General features: G+C 40.2%; 1 protein-coding gene across 1 annotated transcript; it reads right to left on the reverse strand.

Annotated features, from left to right (window-relative positions):
- Window positions 1-429: 429 nt before the first annotated feature.
- lrig2 (leucine-rich repeats and immunoglobulin-like domains 2) lies at window positions 430-21,787 on the reverse strand. The gene is made up of 18 exons (XM_020643411.3): window positions 20,352-21,787; window positions 19,863-19,937; window positions 19,461-19,595; window positions 18,588-18,731; window positions 18,254-18,397; window positions 17,507-17,650; window positions 16,212-16,355; window positions 13,846-13,926; window positions 13,059-13,130; window positions 12,852-12,920; window positions 11,273-11,436; window positions 10,310-10,621; window positions 9,232-9,513; window positions 7,272-7,712; window positions 5,977-6,129; window positions 5,083-5,214; window positions 4,230-4,490; window positions 430-3,527 (listed from the first exon to the last, which is right to left on the reverse strand). The coding sequence occupies exons 1-18, from the start codon at window positions 20,537-20,539 to the stop codon at window positions 3,295-3,297; spliced, it is 3,174 nt and encodes a 1,057-aa protein (XP_020499067.2). The 5' UTR covers window positions 20,540-21,787; the 3' UTR covers window positions 430-3,294.
- Window positions 21,788-22,048: the final 261 nt, after the last annotated feature.

Here is a 22,048-nt window from a genome sequence, read left to right on the forward strand (position 1 = left end):
TCCTAGTAATGCTGCTATAGGCTTACACTGCTGGGGGACCTGGCACACTGAACTCCTGTCCCTACCTCCATCTATCTGTATGTATTTCAAGTGGGCGACTGTGGATCAGTCCTCGGTCGTCTCTTAACCAGAGGGTCATGGGATCAATCCATGGTTCAATCCCCAGAGCCTGCAGCTACATGTCCAATGTATCCTTGGGCAAGACACTCAACTTCAAGTTGCTTACGGTGGCTTGATGTTGGGTCTTGGCCTACTCCTTTTGTAATGTGTTTTAGGATGAGATTTCTTATAAACTGTCTCTATAGTTAAGAAGGATCCATTGACACATTTCACAAACACTCCAAAAAAGAACTTGCCTACCTATAACACAGTGAAATAATCATTTATCAGCATTAAAAAAAAAGGTTTAAGTGACTCACAATCCAAATCTCATTTTCAGAATTCATCTTTATTGTTCGAATAATTGCTACGTAACAAAAAAAAGGCTCTTTACACATGCTTTACAGAATGTACAGTAAACAAGGTCCAACATAAGACTCAAGAAAACAAAATGCAAAGATACAACAATAGATAAAAAGCAGCATTGGAATATTGCCAGAGCAGTTACTGCTAAACTTTGGTATAAAGTCATAAAGGACGTTCAGAGAATAACACAATATTAATGCACATTTTTGTTTTGCTGTGATGGAGGAAAAAGTTGAACATTTAATCGATGTGTGCGGCCGACATGCAGCCCTTTTAGAATGACTGATTAATGCTTTGAATACAGGGGAACTCAAATAGGTCATATGTGATTTAGTCTTGGCTTGCAAAACTACACTGGTGGTTCATCATAAAGCTTTACAAGTAATGCTAGATTCAGATTTAAAGATTTATTTTGGAGATTTTTGTGCCTTTATTTCAGAGATATGATAGTGGATCGAGTCAGAGATGGGGGAGAGAGAATGGGGGATCGACATGCAGGAGGGTAGCCACAGGTGGGATTTGAACCCAGGCTGCACGCTCTTGAGGACTTGGGCTTCTGTACATGGAGCGCCCTCACTACCTGTTTGGCTACTGGCACCCCATGTAATGCAAGAGGGGTGGGATTGGAATGTGCACATCTGGTAATTTAAAGGAAAGAATGATTGACAAGTTAAAACTTAAAGAATGCAAAGTGCACATACCACTGAGCAGATAAAAAGAGAAGAGGTGTGCTGATAACCGCTGCACAAGTTAATGTTGATGAATAAACATAATTTGCATGGACTTTGTGTCATTACAGAAAACATACAATTTCAAGCTTAGTGTAGAAACACTTTTCAGCATGATTGATTCATAGTGTCTGAACTCAGTACCATTAAACACTCAGAGTACCACTCACTACACACGGAGGAATGATCAACAAAAATAGAAAGAGCAGAATGTAGCAGTGCTGACTGTAAATATAACAAAGGAAAATAATAAAAAATAAAACACTCACAAATGTTGACATCTTTAAAAAAAAGAAAAGGGATGATACACTCACATGCCATTTAATTAAGAGCTATACCAAACTAGCACTAATGCAGAGTGATGCAAGTACAGCACTGTAATCAACCCTACACTCATTTAGATGACTATGTAGAGAACATAAAAAAACTCAGTTCAGAAGCATCCAAACCTGACGCCTTAAACTGAACATGAAGTCGATTCAAACTCTGAAAAAACAGCAAAAACAAAAACTCAATTATGAACTTCTTGAAGGTAGAATTGATCACAGGACTGTGGTATTAGACTGCATTAGATTTAAGTTGGTGCACCTCATAAAGTGGCAATTGAGTGAGCAAATGTTGACGTTTTTGGAATCATAAAATTAGCAAAAAACAACTTGTGACCTCAAATATAATGAAACCTAAACCTCTCGACAAGAAAGGCTTCTTTTTTTTCGATTCCTCCGAGTCACTTCAAAGCTGATCAGACCAACTGAAGATAGCAGCTGTTTTTTTTTTAATGTTCTGGAGATATAAAGCATCCGTTTCCAGACTAAATGTGTTCATCTTGTTACCTGAATCAACAGGTAAAACTTGTGAATAACTCTGGAACAGAGAGCACAGACATGGAATGAATAGATGTAAAATGACTGCAGAGTGTGTCAAACCTTTCTGCAAGACTCATGAAGGACATGATAATTCATAGATACCTCACATTATGTACACACACAAACATACATATAGAAAACAATACATTACATTCTCATTTTTTCACAGTCCCGAGTGAAAACTATAAGGCCTAATCATTATCTACAAAAGGATCAGGAGCTTTTAGAGACAGCGTTTAACAGCATGCAGACTAAATAAAAGAAGGTTTTGCCACCATTAAATTAAGTGCCTGTAAGATGTGATCAAAGGAAAACAAATCAGTGCATCCTGTAAATATATCAACCGTACGACCACCAGACAGAGGTTACTGAGAATGCTTGCTGAGAATAAAGGCCATCAGATGGACAACCGATAGAAAATAGTTCGAGATTGTCAAATGTGCAAAAAAAGTTGGACGCTTCCTCCCATAACAAGAACAAAATAAGTTTTAACTATTGCGCTTCACATACGACAAAAAGGACCAGATAAAGATGATATAGGACATATATATATATATATATATATTTATATATATATATTCATAATATACACCACAGTTTGGTGTCAGTGTCTCTGGGATTTGCATAACAGGATAGCAGATAGCATAGTTCAGAGTTAGTCGGGCTCGCCGCAGGAATGTTGGACGTACATTTTCAATGTTCCCACGTAACCTCAGGGAACAACTGTCCCCTTTATAACCTATTTCTCCCAATTTGAGGACAAGCTAGGTTCTGTAGGCAGCCCAGACACGTGAGTGTTTGTACCAAGAACGCAGAGACAAAATATCATCCCCACAGCAGCACCGAGGAATGAGGAGAGAGCTTGCAAAGACTCAATCATGCCTTGGCATTTTCTCAAGGCAGCATCCGACGCAGCTCTTTAAAAGGATACATTCATCGCCTCCTCCTCTAAGAGAACAGAGAGGAGCGGAGGAGAAAAGGCGTCCTGCAGAGGTGGAGGAGTTAAGGAGGAGGTCACTTTAATTACAGATCCATTTCCCCTGCCAGACACAGCAGCCTTTCCACAGTGGAGACCGTTTATATGTCCTCTTGAGTGAGAGGGGAATGTAAACATACAAGACAGCATCTTTGGCAGAGTGTGAGTGTGAGTCTCTTTGGAGGTAGTGGGTGGGGGTTTTTGGGGGGGGTGCAGCTAAGAGGAGTCAGAGGCAGAGCGTGGGTGAAGTGTTAAGGACCTATGTGGGCGCTGGATGCTCCTGAGGGTTAGTCCTATTAGAGGCACTTCTGTGCTCCCGAGTGTGTCGGCTTGGTAAACAGTCCAGCTCTGCTTCTCTCTGCTCCTCTGCTCCATCAGCTGTGGAGGTCAGAAGAGGTGTCCTGTGGACAGTCACTGGGTGCTGGGAGGCTCCTGGGTGAAGTTTGGAGGACCGATCTTCACCTTCTCCCCAGAAGGACCTGCTGAGAGCACCTGCAAAAAAAGTCAAACAGTGAGGATATGTCAGTGCATTTTATCACAAAAAAAAGTGAGCATACTTTTCATACACCTTACAAAAAGATGTTCAATAAATAAAACTATGTTTGTATCATTCATATTTTAGACATACATGATTCTTGAAAGGCCTGTGCTTTTTTTTATTTTATTTATAAAAGGTCTTATTCTGCACCCCCTTAAATTACATCTAGTAGTCACACAGTATAGCGTCTTGGTGAGGCAGAGCATAACATCATAAGCATCTCATGTGAGATATGAATCATTTAGATCGTTTATCACTACATGCAGGTATTTAGTTTGTTTCTAGTAAGTTATTGGAGCTGGTTTAATCACAGCTGTTTCTCATATTATCTCAACAGAGTCATATCGTTTATTTGAGGATCAATACCTCAAACATAAGCAGCTGTTTTAGATTAACTGTTAACTCTCTCATTTGTTACAAGTTGACTTAAGTGAATACATGACCTCACTGTAAACACTTCAGAGGCAAACAGTGAGTAAGCGTACCAAGGCAGGAGCTCGATTCGATCCAAAAAAAAGAAGAAAAGCTAAATGTTTGCAGATGACTAAGCCCTATAAAACAGGGCAGGTAGGACATGACAACTTGCTCCCAGACAAAGGATGGTGTAATCGTCCATCTCTAAATCTAAAATTAGAAATCATGTCTCCGGGTCTCACCATTAGCGTAGTGCTCCGGGGGAGTGTGGCTGCTCAGCCTTTTTTCGTGAGAGGTGAGGAAGACGGAGGAGTCCTGGTTGCTAATGAGGCTCTCGAGGGTCGTGTCCTGGTGCCGAGTGTGCCCGCCGAAGCTCTCCTTCACAGTCTTGTCCAGCGGGTCGTCCTCCCCCAGGTAGGCGTAGGGGCAGTATTCACGCGTGCGAGAGTAGATGTTGGCGTTGTCGTAGCAGTCGGAGCAGATGACCAGCGGTCCTGCTCCACCTGGAAGGAGAGAAGGACGATTTGATAAGGGATTCTTTCCACATGTTTGTTTGTCCAAAGGACAAACAAACATGTGGAAAGATATATATATATATGTGTGTGTGTGTGTGTGAATTAAAATCTCTGGAGGTACTAATGTAAAGCTGGTAAGTGTGTGTTCTCCCTCCTGTGCAGGGCTGTTTCTTTTATACCAACATCTGTGTCATATGAAGCCCAACCTCAAGGTGACACTGTTTCCTTGGTAACTGTTAATTACCTGTTATTTTGAACCAGTGGCAATTAAGATCTTAAAGAAACATCTTTACATAATTTGGAGGTTAATTTTGTGGGGGACAGTTTTGGTTCTTATTTGGGATGTTTGGATAAACTGACTGAACATGAAACATCAACACCAGAATTAAAAGATGGTTAAACTACAGAGACACAGCTGACCGCCACTGGTGGCACTCTAATGACATATAGCAGTTTCAATATCCAGCAGAGAGGCATAACAGTTTCAGGACAATAAGTAAACACTAAGAATAAAAAAAAAAAAAAAAACAATAAAGATAAATAAAAAGCACATGAACACATCTATGATGATGACACCAACCTGTGTGTAGTCCGTCTCGGTTGTCTCCGGGGTGGAAGCTGCTTCGTCCTGTGAACAGAGAGCCGACCCGGCAGTGCAGCAGGCCGTTTCCCTCGGTTTCCACCTCGCTGCCTGTGTCTCCGTAGCACACACCTGACAAACACATAAATAAAAACAAGAACTACCGTCATTTCTCTGTCAAACAGATTTGATGTTTGAAACAATCCCTTAAAAGATGGCAGAACATGTTGTAAAGTATTTGTTTTATTTCTTATTCATGTGGACTACAGGGAATAGGGAAGATTATTGTGTGAGAACAACTATTCTTTATGGGCTTGTTGACATAAAAAACATGTGTTTGCAAAGCTGACATCACCTAAAACATGAGATACAAACTCATAGGATGAATCATCTATAACCAGCAGACTTTCAGAACCATGAGCTTTGTCTAATTAAAGCCAATACATTGCAAACTAATAAATCATTGACCACCTCAGAAAACCCCTCCACGATTGGACAAGAAAATATTCTTAGTGTTTATGCACTAAACGGAAAGATAACAAATAACAATTGTTTATTCTTTACAACCTTATCTAACAGATTAAACATGTCGTTATCTTCTGATAAAAAAATAAAGTTTGTGCAATAATTACATCGAACATGATCTTTTCTGTGAAATCATGGTGACTGGAAGTCTCATGTGTGCTTATGTCATGTGAGAAAACCAAACCTGTTATAGTATGATGACACTTATCATATCATGGGGCTAAAACAAACCCTGCTACATAGACATTACAGAAACAATATCACTGATCACAAAGAAACCAGCACAAAAAATAACAGTATCCATGGCAATTAGAAAAAAAAGGGTTTGTTTAACAGAGTAAATACAGTGGAATCACCAGGGTTACTCACCATCTGTTCCTTTGTGCACATATCCGTTGGAGAGAGGAGGCATGAGCTGCTGGTGGCTGCCGGCCTCAGAGTTGCTGTAGCCTTCCTGAGGCTCCGACAGAGTTCCCTGAGACGAGAGGTAGCTAGGGATGTCTGCGGGCAGATTCATCTCATCTGTAACAGAAGGAGACAGAGTTTGTTACACAGTAATATGTTCTCTGAATTATTCGTTTAATAAACAGAGAAAAAGGGAATCTCTATTGGGGTGAGATTCATTAAAGGACTTTCATTAGAAATAAATCATGTTTGTCTTAAGCAGGGGCGTGTCCAGACTTTTTTTTAACAGGGGTGGCCCACCTGGGGCTCTGACTTATGTGTGTGTGTGTGGGGGGGTTGACCTGATGTTTGTGGGCAGTCAAATTCATTTTTTTTTTTTTTTTTACCCTTTCTATCCCCACGAATGTTATGTAAGTAACACAATTTGGAAACATATGAATCTTCCTAGCTTCATTCTTCAGGGACTCAAAAACAAAGATGTGTAACATCACAATTTCAAGTACTTAGAAAAAAGGATGCAAACTCTTCTATGCTGTCTAACTTACAAAAAGTACATTTATTGGCAAGTAAGTCCATTGCAAGTTAGACAGAGTAAGTATTTTTTTTACAACTAAATGTTCTTCCAACAGCATGTTGAAAACAGCCCGAACAGTTTATTTCAACTTAATTGATTAGGCAAATATCCAATCATAGATCTAGATTTTGGGATGGCACCTGGAGTTGGCTCGGACATCAGGAGCAATTTAAACAAATTAACACAAATTAAAAACACAATATTCAGAAGAAAAAAAAGCTTCTACAGGCAAACGTCAGTATTAAGTGTGACACTTAGCACATCCTGAACTCTTCTGGGGTGACTGACTTGAAGTCTTCTTTTAGCACCTCAAGTTCTTCTCTAAATTTAGGTGATCCCATACTGCCTCTTAAATATTCTAGACGCTTTGTAGGCCTGTCCATGACTGTTAGTTTTTCTTTCCAAATATGATTCAAGTGTGGCTTTTGGATGGTTGTCATGCTGAAAACTAAGAAACTGTTCTCAATCAGGTGTTATTTCAGAAGGAGTGGCATAATGAGGTAAAATAAAATTATTAAAACAACATATCTAATGTTCGTCTACGCCTTTTGCACCATGTCGCAAGACATTTTTACATCAGCTGTTCTATGTGTATTTATTTAGACAGAGGTCTTCTCATTGGAGCTTTTTAAGAAAAGGCTTTTAATACAGTTATTTACATCCCAGATATGTGTAATCTGCTGACCTGTGTTGCTGATACTGTAGTCCTCACTCTTCCTGCGCATGTGATATATGACGATGACCCAGACCAGCGAGGTTCCCACCACACAACACACCACCACGATCACCACGATGCCCACGGGGGTCCAGTCGTCCTGGTTGAGTACCGAGCTGGTGTCACAGTTTGGTGACGGGGACACGCTCAGGTAGATGTGACCGCGCTCGGTTCCCAGAGTGTTCGACATGATGCAGGTGTATTTCCCGGCATCAGCTGGACCAGCGTCGACTATGATGAGGAGCTGGTTGGCTGCAGCGAAGAAGTGGCGTTCAGTGAGCACCAGAGGCCCATCGTCTTTGGTCCAGTTGAGACGAGGAGCTGGACTGCCTCCGGCTATACACTGAAGCACGGCAGTCTCACCCCGGGCCACTGTTCGGTCCTCCAGCGGCCTCATGAAGGATGGAGTTTCTGGAGGAGGAGGTAATGATTGGTTACTCTCACAGGATTATCCCCGTTGCATTAGCGCCAAGCTATTAGTATATGTTAGAGGTCAGGTTTGTTATTTCTAGCATGACCTCTTCTTTGGTTGTAACATTTAAGCCTTGATCACAAACTTTAAATGAATCATTGATTAAATAAAAGCTTGTGGCTTAAATAAAATCTCAACTGCTCAGAAATCTGATCCAGCAGCTGTGAGAGACGCTCCATCCATCCAGATTTAAAGCGGTTAGGTATTCAGCTTGAAGTAGAAGCATGTGATACCAAAGTAAAGATTCTCGATAAAAATCAACAAAAATCTGTCAATAACCAAGAAAACCAAGATCAAAACGATGCTGTTGAGACCATCTCTGAAGACTGTGTGGGCGTCACAGATTCGTTTGATTGACACCTTCCTCCTGTTCAACTGGTCACTAAATGGTGCGTTACTAGATTATTAACTATCAGTATCATAGCTTGCAGCTAGCTTACACAGAAAGTTACCTCAGATGTGCTAATTTGTTATTAAAGCTATGAATGCAGTGCTAAATGATAGGGCTAGGTTGTGCTTTATTAAAACAAAACTCTCTCTGGTAAATCTTAAAAGTCTCTGCTGAAATGACATCATCAATCAAAAACTTGCCTTGGTCAATATTGTGCCATCAGATGCTGTGCATTCTGGAAGTAAACTTGCAAGAAGCTCCAATGTGCCTATCGCTGCAATAGTTTGCTGAATCAATAGCATAATTTTCCTCATAAATATCAAAGCATAGGCTGCCAAGATAAAACTTAGATGAGAAAAATTTAAATAAACTTATCAGTCAACATTCAGAGTTTTGGTTAAAGATAAAATATGTAGATTCCGCCACCAGGGGGCTCCCAATCAACACTAAAAAAAACAAAAGATGACATGGAGGATAGCGGGGAATCATGGGAGTTCCCTCTGCTACTACATTAGGGTTAGTCAATTTTTAATTAAGATTTATTTATTTGTTTTAAGATTTACTTTTGGGCTTTTTGTGTCTTCATTGTAGAGACAGGACAGTGGATAGAGTCAGAAACCAGGGACAGAGAGCTGGGAACAACATGCGGGAAAGGAGCCACAGGTCGGACCTGAGCCCGGGCTGCTCGCCCAGAGGACCTCAGCCCACACAAATGGAGCATATGCACCAACAACATGTAAATATTGTCTTAAAATTCTAAATATTGTACGTTTAACGCCTATTTCTTATACTTCAGATGTTAAGTATAAATATAAATGTATTATTAAGTATTATAGACATACTGTATGTAATAAATAGCGTAATTGAGACATTACTGTTGATTGGGATTTCCAGCAGCTTTAGATATTTAGGTACATGGTGAAAGAAAATTTGCATTAACCTTTGAGTTAATAATACCAGTGGCGTGTCACATAAAAAAACAGCCAATTTTAGCAGACTGAGTCAGCTGAGATGAACCAGTAGTGAAAAATAAGTACAACACTCTGTTAATCAGGTGTGTGACTCACCCAGGACGGTGAGAGTAGCGTTCGCAGACAGGCTGCCAGCTGTGTTCTGAGCCGTGCAGCTGTACACTCCCATGTCTTCTGTCTTCACGTTGGCGATGAAGAAGATGTCGTCGTCTGGCATTACGTGCATCCTGCGCTCTCGGGCAGCGGGGAAGTCAGTGCCTCCATCTTTCTGCCAGGCAATCTGGGGTGATGGATGACCCTCAGCAGCACACTCCAGCCTGGCCATCGTCCCAGTCCGGATTGTCAGGTCCATGGGAGTCTTTAGAAAGGAGGGCAGCTCTGAAAGATAAGAGGACAGAACGTCAGGGGTGGGCTTGAAAGTAGAGAATACATCGTCTCTATCAGCAGGCAGCTTTTGGCTTAATTATATGACTGAAATGATTTACTGGCATTGAAATCGTGGGAACAGTATCACTTCAAAACAGGTGGTTTCGATAAGTCAATAAAATAATTTGACATCCTTCATGTACATGAAACTGTTTTTCATCGGGTTAATGCCTTTATTACAAAGACAGGACAGTGGATAGAGATTTTAAAACTTTAATCTGACAATCATTCCTTTTATTATCTGGGTCTTAAAGTTATCTTCTGAGTTCAGCTCTAAACCCCCGCATACTTTGATCACACTATGGGTGCAGCACTCTGATAGCGACTCTGACACAGACTAAGAGGAGGAAAGGTGGAGACAGAACAGGTTGAGCGATTCATTTCATTATTAGTCTAAAAATAAACTTGTGGCTTGTTAGTGTGTTACTTGTATGTCATCAACTATTACTAACATCGTTCAAAGACATGTTTCATTTGCATGACGAGATCAGGTATGGTCACTTCTGATTGAAAGAAAGCTCACCGCCTGCCTGTGACTCACACAACACTTCACCGTGTGCACTGCAGTTGTGGCCGCTAAAACTCAAATATCAGCGGCAATGTCACAACAATTAATCATTCAGACCTATGTGGTCAAAATTTGAAATAATAGATTAACCAAAAATATTGCATCGCTGATATCTTCAAAATAAGCTTCATGACGTAAGAGTTAGAAGAGAAACATTCTTTGACAAAAAGCAAACCTCACCGTTGACCGTCAGCCTGGCTCTGTTGGAGTAGTTGGAGCCGAAGTGATTAGAGACCACGCACTGGTACCGCCCTTCGTCGGTGAAATTGACATTGAGGAGGTAGAGCACAGTGGTATAGATCAGCTCGCCCTCCTGGTACTGGGCGTAGTTTTGTACTTCTGCGTCGTACAGAACCTCCCCGTCTTTCCGCCAAGCCGTGGTCATCGGAGAATCGCTGCTGCTGGACGCGATGCAGCTCAGAGTCACGTTGTTCCCTCGCAGCGCCACGGACGTCTCCGGGTGAGTCGTGATGTGGGGTTTGGGGAAATCATCTGAAGAGGAAAGATAGTTTGAAAGTCAACATGATTGTTTTTAAAAGGCAGAGGCAAAACAAACAGATATATCAGCGGTGAAGAGAATGAGCGATATTTTCAGTGTTCACGCTCAAAAGAAGACAAAGGAAGTTCCTTTAACCTTGCCGCCCTTGGGCACTGGTGGCGCAGTGGTTAATGCTCTCACCCCATGTATGGAGGCTGTAGTCTTCCAAGCAAGCGGCCCAGGTTCAAATCCCACCTGTGGCTCTTTTCCCACATGTCATTCCCCCACTCTCTCTCTCTCCCTGATTTCCAACTCTATCCACTGTCCTATCTCTACATTAAAGGCACAAAAAGCCCAAAAATAAATCTTAAAAAATAAATAGAAAAACTTGCCGCCCTATCTATACTCTGTGATTTTTTTTTGTTAGAAAATGTCTATATATTTACAGCAGACCTCTATACACAGTGATACACTTTTAGGAAGTGTTACATAATAGGACAAAACAACAATATATCCCAAAAGTTGTTTTTTTACTAAGCCATAGAATAATACCTTTGTTCAAACTGTCAAACATTTCCCAGAGCTCACAGCACAGCAGCCACACCGGATCAGACTTACAACAGTCAAAACAAACAAACAAAAAGAAAAAACAGATTTGGACTGACCACAAACAAACTCTTCCGGGCTGATGGACAGGACGCTGCGGTCAAGGAGGCTGGCAGGATGAGCACAGATAGCGGAGACAGACTGCAGAAATGGGCTGTCAGTGAGCCAAGGCCCCAGCCACTGCATGTGGCAGTCACACAGCAGGCTGCTCGTGTTCAGCAAGCTGAGAACAGACAGGTGATCAAAGAGGTGTGAGATGACTCAGTGTTAAATTAAATCATCAAACTGGGGCAGAGAGAAAAAGGATGACATTTATATTCTTTACAAATTATATTAGTTTCCACAGTGTTTGTTTAAAAATAGGCAGGGATTTACTTCTATGAAATACTTTGACAGAATAATGGTAGCTAAAGTCCAGCAGCTTGAGAAACAGTTAGCCTCCTAGCAAGAGTAAGGGTGAACTCACACTATGCAATCCGTACCGTGAACAAGCACGCTTCAGCCCTAAAGTCCAATGTGAGTGCTCCAATCCGTGTACAGATAATGCATGAGCACTAGCACAGGTAACGTGGACAGCTTGCCATTATTGAGGAACCCTGCAGTGTTATGGCTGTATCTGACTAAAATGACCCAAAAAAGGCCACAAGGTCAGTAAAGAAGCTGTCATATTCTCTGTGTTTTTCTCTGATGTGCAGGCGTGACCACGTGTCTCTTTGTTGAGTCCGCCTGTGTTGTAAACTAAACACGATTGATGATCACGTATAGCCATGCATGTGTATTACTGCAGCATTATGTAGGCTGCTAAGAAGTAACCTTGCTCAGGCCCGGTTAGTCCTGGAGCAGTGTGAGTGCAGGCCAGCGGATGGGGGGCAATCATGCTTAAGCACCATATAACTAAATGGTGTAAGTAATAATATTCAATTAATCAAAAGGGGGTCATTTATTATCTTTACAGCATGTCTAGCATCTCAGTTCTGCACAGCATTTGCAAACCAGCAGGAGAAGTCAACTGAGCATGCACGCTGAATTAAGACTTTAAACGATCTTAATCAAGACAGGAAAATTGATTCGCTGACTCCAGAGGCATGTTTTGAATAGACTTTGGACTGAAATAAATCTTAATTATAAGGTTGTTGTCATTTTATCCCTCTTGCTAAGTAAGAATGCAAAGCCACATTATCCATTCGTCAGCCGTGCCAATAGTGCTCCGTTCCATGACAGCAGCAGACTAATTAATAACGGGATATGACCGCTGTGTTACACATTTTAAACATTTGACAGCGGCTGAGGTATTTCATGGTGCTTGAGACATTCTCCAAAACAAGGGCTGATGAAAACCACAAAAAGGCGAGAGACTCCGTGCTTCTGTTTTTCTCACAGGCTGTAGAGAAAGTTGCCTTAAGGCAGATGTTGATCCTGTCACTTAAAAGCAGAATTATGAATCTCTGCTTGGGCAAAAATGTACACTTTTGAAAAAAAAAAAAAAATCATCTAATGACCCAGAAATAAATATTCTTAAGCAGCATCACAAAAAAACACTTCAGAGGTTGAGAGCTTCGTCATGCAGTTATATAAAAATGATATATAGTCCACAATGTGCTCATGAAAGTTGTTAGATTCCCTTTGGGGTTTACTCACAACACTTTGAGTTTCATGTGGGAAAAGGCCTCGGGGTGGATCGACATTATGCCGTTATTGCTGAGATCCCTGCAGAGAGGAGAGAAATAGAAAGACACACCTTAAATGTGTCCAGTTTAACGAGCACAAGACAAGCTCACAGTGATATCTTTTAATCGTTCTGCTCAGCAGCAGATCCCTTATGAATGTGTCTTTGTGTGTACTCACAGATGCTCCAGCTCGTCAAGCCCCTCAAACGCTTTCTTAGTGATCGATTTGATTTTGTTTCTCTGGAGGATTCTGGAAAATAAAAATATCTGTTAGGAGTGATGCCACAAAGCGTGCTACGAGGCAACAGTTTGTTTCACCCTGTTCTGGATAAAATACATGCATTAAAAAGAGACATTTGTCCTGTTAAAAAAAGTACATAGGGTAAATGTGAACTGTTAGTCATTTCATTCAGCAGTGCCATAAACTTTGTACACTTAAATCCAGAAAGAAATAAGGATTAAACTGCCTTTCTGCATCATGATTTCAAACGAGGGTGATGATGTTTAATCATTTAGTTGACTAACAGTGCACATCCCTAGTTCAGATATTCATAGAAATATGTTAAATCACTGTGTCCTGTCACATAGGGACATAGAAGTGAAAATAAAGGTTTCTAATTATAATATATAAAATTAAAACGCTCTTTACATTGAGTGATTGAGGACCGGTACCCACCCTTAGAAGACAGCCAAACCTTTTCAACTCCAATACAAATTTTAAGATGAGGTTTCCTTTTCTGTCTAAGTGCCAATTTCCATATAGTCTGTGCGCTACGCTGTAAGTCGGCGCTGTTCGCTGCCACTCTAGTAAATGTTCCTGTTCCAGTGGAGCGGGGCACGAGCCGTTCAACAGAGAAAAACCATGTCGCTGACAGAACGCAGTGCGCACAGCGTATGTGGAAATTGGCAGTAAGTGCAATACTGATTTACAGGCCTATGAAAACAAAATGTGTGTGCATCCTCACAGTGTGTTCAGCTTCTTCATCCCATCAAACAGACCGATGGAGTCCTCAATGGCCCAGGAGATTTCATTATTACGTATATCTCTGAAAAACAAAGAGAAACATTTTAGCCATTTGACACTCTCCACAGAGACTGAAGTTGTAATGATTCATTGTGGAAGTTTATTTAAAACAAACTTCACTAAAAACACATTTATCTCCGCTGTGGCAGTGGCTCTCAGTTCAGAGACTAACTATCTGAGACGCCGTACTTCCACAGTGTGTCACAGTTCGCTGCCCCCGCTGCTCTGATGAGGGAAAATTAATTGGCTCTGTTTAGTACTGGGACAGTTCATGGGTCTGCTGGAAACCCACAGGGGCCTTGTGTTTACAGGATGGGTCATGGGCTCTTTTGTTTCTCTTTCCTCATGCCTGGCCACCTCTGAAAGAGCTCAGGCACTCTCGGATTCCCCCCGTCCCATGAAAACTCCCAGGATGTCCAAGCTCCAAAACATGACCCCTTTCTTCCTGCGGCTCGGAGATTCAGGCAGAGCTCAGTGCAGCAAATAATGAGCCGTAAACAGACACATTGAGGATGATTTCCTAAGGCACAGCTGCACAGTATTTTCACAACTATTGTAGTGGCATTAATATGGTTCAGAACGGTCATCTTGTATTCTGCGAGCACACACAGTCTGTGAATGAAAAAGGGCTGAGAGAAGCAGCTGTAGACCACAAATGCAAATTATTTTTTGTAGCACTGATACCGAATGCAGTTATTGCTTTATTATAAAAGATAACTCACATTATCTGGAGTTAATCCCATGGTCATTAACAGAGCAGTGCACAATATTAAATAGCATTTAAACACCAGAGAAGACAGGCCTAATATCATCCCCCTGACAACGCCAGAGATGCTCTTAACTTTGACAAGACAGTGAAATGCTTTGTGTACAATATGCCTGATTCATGAAATGTTAACAGAGCAAAAATAAGTTTTGATCTGCTGACTCTCCTCTCCATACAATATCACAACCACGACTATACCATGTGTGGTTTACATTGTACAGATTTAGCTTTAACAGTACTGGGAAATCGCCTTTGAAAAATATCCTATTTAAAAAGCAAGAAAACAGTAGTCACACTGTGTTTGCACATAATGTCTGAGGTCGGCAAATGTATCATTTCTTTACAGTCACAGTGTCGAGTCTTTACCCACAGCTACAAATATGAGTGTCTTGCGAGCCACTAAGCATCTGTCCTGCACCGGGCGCTGCACGCTTGCCGTTCATTTTTGTAGCAGTGGATTAAAAAAATATATATCAATTGGAGGGGTGGAATAAACCCCATCACATTCAACTTCAAAGTGCCTACCAAAACAATAAATAAATGACTTTATAAAAGAAAAATATGGATGGTAATGAATTACTGTCAACCAATAAATAAAAATAAAAAAACTCAAACTAGCCACTGTGGTGCAGGGAGAGTGGCTCATAGGCAGGATTAAAGTGCATTGCTCAGGCAAAATATAATTTCTTATTTTAACATTTTGTTTTACATTCAAAGATCAGTGGCGTCCCTGTTTTCATTTCTTTGTCCAATCCTTCCTGCTCAACATGGGAAAAATCCATTCACCTTCACCGGACCTGCCAATCTTCCCTCCCTGTCCTCATATACTACACTCATCAAGCAGTGAAAAAACGACCCAGTTAATCAACGTCTAAACTCAACAACAACAACTAAATACATGACTTGAAGTTCGATAACCAAAGTATAAAAAACAAAGTGAATAGCTCCAAAAATAATGAAGAAGAGATGAATCATGCTGGTCTCTAATTATCCAACACAGTGCAGCACTTCAGTCCTGTCTCCCTGCATGCTTCAGCCTCCCTTTATTCACAAACAGAAACCTGATGCAGCCAAAGTGTCTTCACTAAAAGCACTGTGCCCTCAACAGTGATTTTGAAGCGTTCCAAAAGTTGCATTTCCTGCAAAGTCTGGCCGTTTCAGTGGATGCAAACCAAGAGAAAAGCATTTTAGGTAAATGGCACATTTGGGTGGTTAGATCTAAGACTAAACAGATGACTAAGGACGAGCAGGATTAGGAGCGACAAAGACTGCATTAGAGGATTCAGACTTTAAATACTACTTTCTATTTACCTAAACTATTAGGGATTACATTAAAACATATTTAAGACAGGGCGAGCGCTACACATGAAGAGTGAAAGAAAAGGACCTACTGTCGTTAGCAGCCTTCATGAGGATGCACAAAGCCAAGAACAAGTCAGGACTTGGTTACTTTTCTCACTGAGCTTCATCACACATCTTTATCAGATTAAATCGGTGAGAAATATCTTGGTTTAGATTTATTGAAAAGGTCAAGTACTTACAGTGTGCGAACGTTCGCCAGGCCCCCGAACACTCCCTCTCCCAAATGGCTGATGGCGTTTTCTCCCAGGTTCAGGTTCTCAAGGAGACCTAATCCAATAAACGCTGTTTCCTCTAATCTGGTAAGATGATTGAAGGACAAGTCTCTGCAAAACAGAGAGCACTTTACACACAACACAGTTGATCCAAAGTGCTAAACAAGAAAACAAAAACAAAACAAACAGAAATAGAAGAGAAGAGAAAATTTGTATTTCAATAATGGTTAAAACACTTATAGTGATTACAATAAAGACTTCAGAAGAGAAAGATGTGCTGGTTTGGTTATGGACAGTTGAAAGCTAAAGAGTGTGTTTTGAGATTACTCTTAAAAATGTCAAAAGTGGGGGAGAATCGAATGAAAGGGGGAAAGAGACGTCCAAAGTTTTGGGGCACAGATCAAAAAAGGCCCTGTCCCCATGATGCTTGGACCTGGATCTCAGGACAGACCGAAATCTTTGGTCGGCCCTTAATGATTAAAAATGTATTCAAACAATTATCACATCACAGGAAGAGCCATCTAGTAGGGCTGTCATTTCTGTATCTTTTCTTTCTGCAATATATATTGCAAACTGAAATAAATACAGGAAATCAAACTAGATAAAATGTTTAAAAACTAATGCAGTATATAAATATTAAAGTGAGCATGTTAGCTGCTACTTATATTTTCTGTTCCTATCTGCGGGAATGTTTTACACAGTCCTGTGTTTGCAATATATCATCCTTTAAGCCTTTTTCTTTTTTTTACAACTACATTGGCATTAATCTGAGGGGGCTGACAGCTAGCTTGAGCTTCATCTGGCTAAATCAAAATGGAGTGAAAGTATTTTTATTGTACCCATGTCTTCTTTCAAAAGGTTAATTTACACAAGCTGATTGAGAATTATTTGCTACTTTAAATATTTGATTTCTTCTGTTTCAGTGCAATTTTTTCAGACTGTGTTTATTGTAAATTCTCATATTGTTGGTAACGATGAATCAGTGCCATGTATTGTGCCACCCTAACATCTAGTATGTCCCTGTAACTCTGCATTAAAGGATGAAACTCAAAAAAGGAGAAAATTGTTAAAAACACATCATGTACTTTAACCTGAGGCAACGCAGCAGTGAATCAGCTCCAGAGAGCCAAAAGAACTGTAGCAAGATAATTGAAACATCTCTGAGCACACACTTTGAATTTCACAGCCTGGGGCTGATGAAAGAAAGCGGGGACTCTCAGCTGTGTTGGGATTTTTAGCAAAATGAAGCAAAAACTACTCACAGTTCTTCAAGCTTCTGGCAAAACTCCCAGGCGTCGGGTCGGATGATGCCGACAGCATTCTGGCTGACCCGCAGCACTCGCAGCATGCGCAGGCCATACAGCCAACCTTTAGCGACCTCGGTTAAGTTGTTGTGCTCCAGTTCTCTGAGACGCAGATGGGAGAGACAAAAGAGCGTCAAGAACAAACAAATCCCATTACACAAATTGTTTCTTCTTTTTTAAAGCCTGCTCAAGCGGTCAGAGATAAGAGCAGTATAAAGGAATATCAACACAAAATAAGATGTGGAGGTTTTTACAGTTCAGAGAGGGTAGGTTGGGATTAACCAATCATATTTCTGGTCTATTAACTATGCAAGAGAGTTTGGTTTTGTGGAGAGGGAGTTGTACCAGGATGAGATGTTAAAAGTGAGGATTTTTTCTGCTTTTCCTGTCCACCATATCTGATTAAATGTCGTAACAGTTTGCTCTAAGTTAGTACTTTGATACCATCTGCTTTAAAACAACACAATCTCCAACATTTCAATGATCGATAGTATCAAAAAGTACTGAAGCTTTAAAACACACTGTTACCAAAAGCTGCAGACAGTAAAAGAGAGAGAGAGCACGTACTGTTACATCGGCATGGTATTTGTGAAATTGAGACAGGGTGCAGGAATTTGTTTGTGATTTAAAAAAAGAAAAAACAGAAACAAAAATGACCCAATATGATGTTTCTAGAACTTCTATCAAGCCGTTTAGTTTGCTCACAGTTCTTCGATGTTGTTGAGTCCGAAAAAGGCTCCGTCCATGAGCTTGGTGATTCCGTTCCTCTGCATCTTCAGCGACTTCAGATAGTCCATCCCTTTGAATGTCAGGCTGTCAATGATCTTGATCTTGTTCCGCTTCATTTCACTGCAATGACAGGACACATCAGTTACACCCAAGAAGGTTTGTATAAGTAAAGACAGCAGAAACACAAACTCACAACAGAGCCACAAATATTTACAAAGTCAAGTCAATGTGTCTGTCAACAAGGAAAAACTCAGATTTTTTGGTTAACTAATCTCCACTTTGCATCAAACATTCTACACATCGTACTTACAGAAACTGAAGCTGTGGAAGTTTGAAGACTTTGGACGGCAGCATCACTAATCTGTTCCTGTTGAGCTTCAGCACAAGCAGGGAGCTGGAGATGTTCTCAAAGCAACCAGGCTCAAGGACACTGATCTTGTTATTACTTAAATTCCTGAGACAGAAAAGAGGAGAAGCATTAGAACAAAATCAGGAAGAAGAATCATTGTTTGCTCTGTAGTTACAATGCGTGTGGGTGGTTATCCACGTAATGATGAGAACAGGTTTTACAACAATTTAGATTATTGTTTTGTATAGTCTCACTCACAAGGCTGCTAGGAATATATTATCTGCCCAGATTATCTTGTATTGCAAGTCTTATAAGAAACTATTTTAACGTCCCCAATCTGCTCTGCAATCGTCGGGGACTCCCCGATTTATTTCAAACGTCTTTGATATTTATAAAATCTTGCTGATTGTGCCATGAACCAGAGGTCTTCTTCAGATAAGAGACACTCACACACACAAATAACAAAAACAATAATCACCTGAAGAAGACCTCTGGTTGAAACGCTGTGATTCAACAGAGTGTGTGGGCGTATCTTCTCTCACCTGCTGCTGTTTTTTTAACTGACCTGCACCTACATGATGTGCGTTGAACCACCTCTTTTCATCTATCAAACAGTAAGTGAGTCATTGTTTTTAATCTATATGCTGTATATAAAATATTTCCCCCATCTTTATACACACTATACAGCCTTGGTAGTTATATGCACCCTCTTCGTATTCTCTGATTTTATTCTACATCACATAAAGGTTTCATTTCAACACTTTTCTTTCATATTCATCCTTGAATAAAAACCAAAACAAATGAAGAGGATTTAAATAAGGAGTTTTCTCTTACAGGTATTTTAGCTGCAGAAAGGGGAAGGATCCAACTTTGAGCTCCGATATAGAGTTGGATGTCAGGTCCAGCGTCTCCAAGGAAACATACGGCAGCAGATGATGCATGGACAGCTCCGAGATTCGATTGTGCACTCTGAATCAAAAACATCATTATGGTGTTAATTTATGATCACCATCAGGAAAGACTCACAGCCGTTGATATAAAACATTAACAAACTATAACAGAACCTGAACAATGATTTCAGACCGTTGCATTTATTTTATTGTTTATTTTTAAAGGGGCGGAGCACAATTAAATGTAAATGCACAAGAGTTAACTAATACTGTATAAAACTGTAAATTGGACATAATTGAAAGCCAATAATAAAATACATCAACATATTAAATTCATCATACTTACAATGACAGCGAGGTGATATTTTGGGAAATATCTCCAAGAAAGGGAACAACAGTCAGCTCATTGTGGTTCATGGTGCTGAAATGAAACAAGAGGAAAACAATTAAAGACGCACACAAAAACAAACACAAAAACAATGTGCTATGGAATCAGGATTGGTAACATTTAATAGTCAAGAATAAGGATTTTACTTTCCAGATATACAACACATTTGGAGTTAAATTAAATCGGCTTTAATCAGGTTTGAGACACTCAACTTAAAAACAGGATATTTACATTTAATAACCAGGCAGTGATTTACCATCATGAAGAAAATAAATGTTACAAGTTTTGACATGTGTTGACCTTTCCTACTCACTTTTCCACTCTTGTTTTCATAATTAAAGAAAGAATATAATCTAACTAATCTAGCACTACACAACAAATCAGTGCTAAGGATTCACCGTGGGACAAACTTAATCACATTTGCGCTTTATCCAGTTGTGTACTTACACTTGCGTTGTCCCATCAGGCGGGTCCATGGGGGGCGTTGACAGCCTTTTCCTATTGCAGTCCAGAATATGGACTTCATCCTGTCCTTTGTAGCAGGCGCACGGAGAAGGACAAGACCCAACAGCCCAGGCACTTAAACTCAGCAGCATGAAGACAAGGGCCGAAGGAGTGGGCCAACCTTCCGCCATTTTAAAAGACTTCGTACTGAAGGCTACGTAGCTACGTGGCTAACTCGCTGAACTCTCACGTTAACAGTAACAAAAATAGCACTTAAAGGTTTTTTCCTTTAGTTTGATACAAGTCATATGAATGCATACTTTAGTTGTAATATGCCGTGATTCAAGTCGGGACTGTAAAATACAGTTTTCTCCCAACTTGCGAGAGGCATCCCAGCAGAGATTTGTTCCCTTCTCTCCCAGTAGCCTCGAACTCCTTCCGCTCCTGTCCGGACACCCTCCTGGATAAGCTAATGCTAGCTCACCGCTGAGTTGATTTGGTCCTACAAATACTGCACTTTTCAGCAGACGACATCGGCTTGACTCCACGCAGGGTTGTATTTTGACTATATTGAACCAAAAGAAGAATTATCCTAGCCTAGTTCGGCTTTTCTGGCTATGTTTTTCATCCGTTTTCTCCCCCCGAAAGAACAACAAAGCGTCTTGAGTTGATGACATGGGATATCTTACATCCCGCCCCTTTCCAGCACAGTTACAGTTATTCTATTGGTCCGCGCGTACGCCTGTCAAATATTTGCAGCGATGTGATTGGATATCAGTTTAATATGTTTTTGGGGTTTCCTCTTGTGTACATAACAGAAAACATTTTATGAACTACTCTTATAAAAATAAGCCTTGTGGTTAATGATAGAAATTTTAATATTAGTTGAGACTGTATACTTTTGAACTAAAAGTTTAAAAAAAAAATATGTGATGCTTAATTTTACAGTGTAAGGAGAAGAGTAGATTTCGCAATTAAGTTCATTGTACGTGCTGAATGGCAACGTTACTGACTTTAAATCTTTAAGGGAAGAAGTGTCAGTGAAAAAAAAAAGATTTACATTTTACAAGTGTACAACACCTTTCAAAACAAAAAACGTTAACAGCACAATTATAGGATAAAAGCAGGTAAACAAAGCAAAAAAGAAAAATAGAAAGCATTTATTGTCTTTAAGTGTATAACAAAATTAGAAATGCTTCCCTTTAAAGGACACAGAAAAACACAGCCACAAACGACTTGCAATCAAGTGAGAGAAAATAAAAAGTGTATATGAAAAATAGATAATCTGTCTTTTCATTTTACGTCACATTGTAGTTTTTCTTGATATTTTCAGAGTTATGAGTCATTAGTTCTTTTACTGTTGTTGTTGTTGTTGTTGTTGTTCTTGGTTAGGTGTGTCTTCCGTGGGTTGCGTTTTGGTTGTTGTTGTTTTCCTTTGTTTTTTATTTGTGATCTTATGCTTTGTTGTTATGTTTGCTTCTGCACATGTCAACAACTCTGTAAATGTTTGTTTTTAAAAGTGCTATACAAATAAAGTTATTAATATTATTATTGTTATCCTTCCAAGTCCTGTGCAGAAGAGAAGCCTTACCTGTTCAATAATCAACCTGCTGTCACACCCTTCACAGAGGGTTGGGAATATATAAGACGGTTTATTTTGCAGCCACATAAACTCAATTACATGCTGAAGAGATTGCCAC

Source organism: Labrus bergylta, chromosome 5 (assembly GCF_963930695.1).
Source record: "Labrus bergylta chromosome 5, fLabBer1.1, whole genome shotgun sequence".
Taxonomy (NCBI): domain Eukaryota; kingdom Metazoa; phylum Chordata; class Actinopteri; order Labriformes; family Labridae; genus Labrus; species Labrus bergylta.

What these genes read in the sequence shown, in the direction of transcription:
- lrig2 (XM_020643411.3), bottom strand. Translation starts at nt 20,539, where the DNA reads ATGGCGGAAGGTTGGCCCACTCCTTCGGCCCTTGTCTTCATGCTGCTG. An exon ending in TTTCTGCAGCTAAAATACCT is followed by an intron (nt 18,732 to 19,460) that starts GTAAGAGAAAAC and finishes TTTCTGTCTCAG; the next exon opens with GAATTTAAGTAATAACAAGA. An exon ending in CTTCCACAGCTTCAGTTTCT is followed by an intron (nt 18,398 to 18,587) that starts GTAAGTACGATG and finishes CTGTCATTGCAG; the next exon opens with TGAAATGAAGCGGAACAAGA.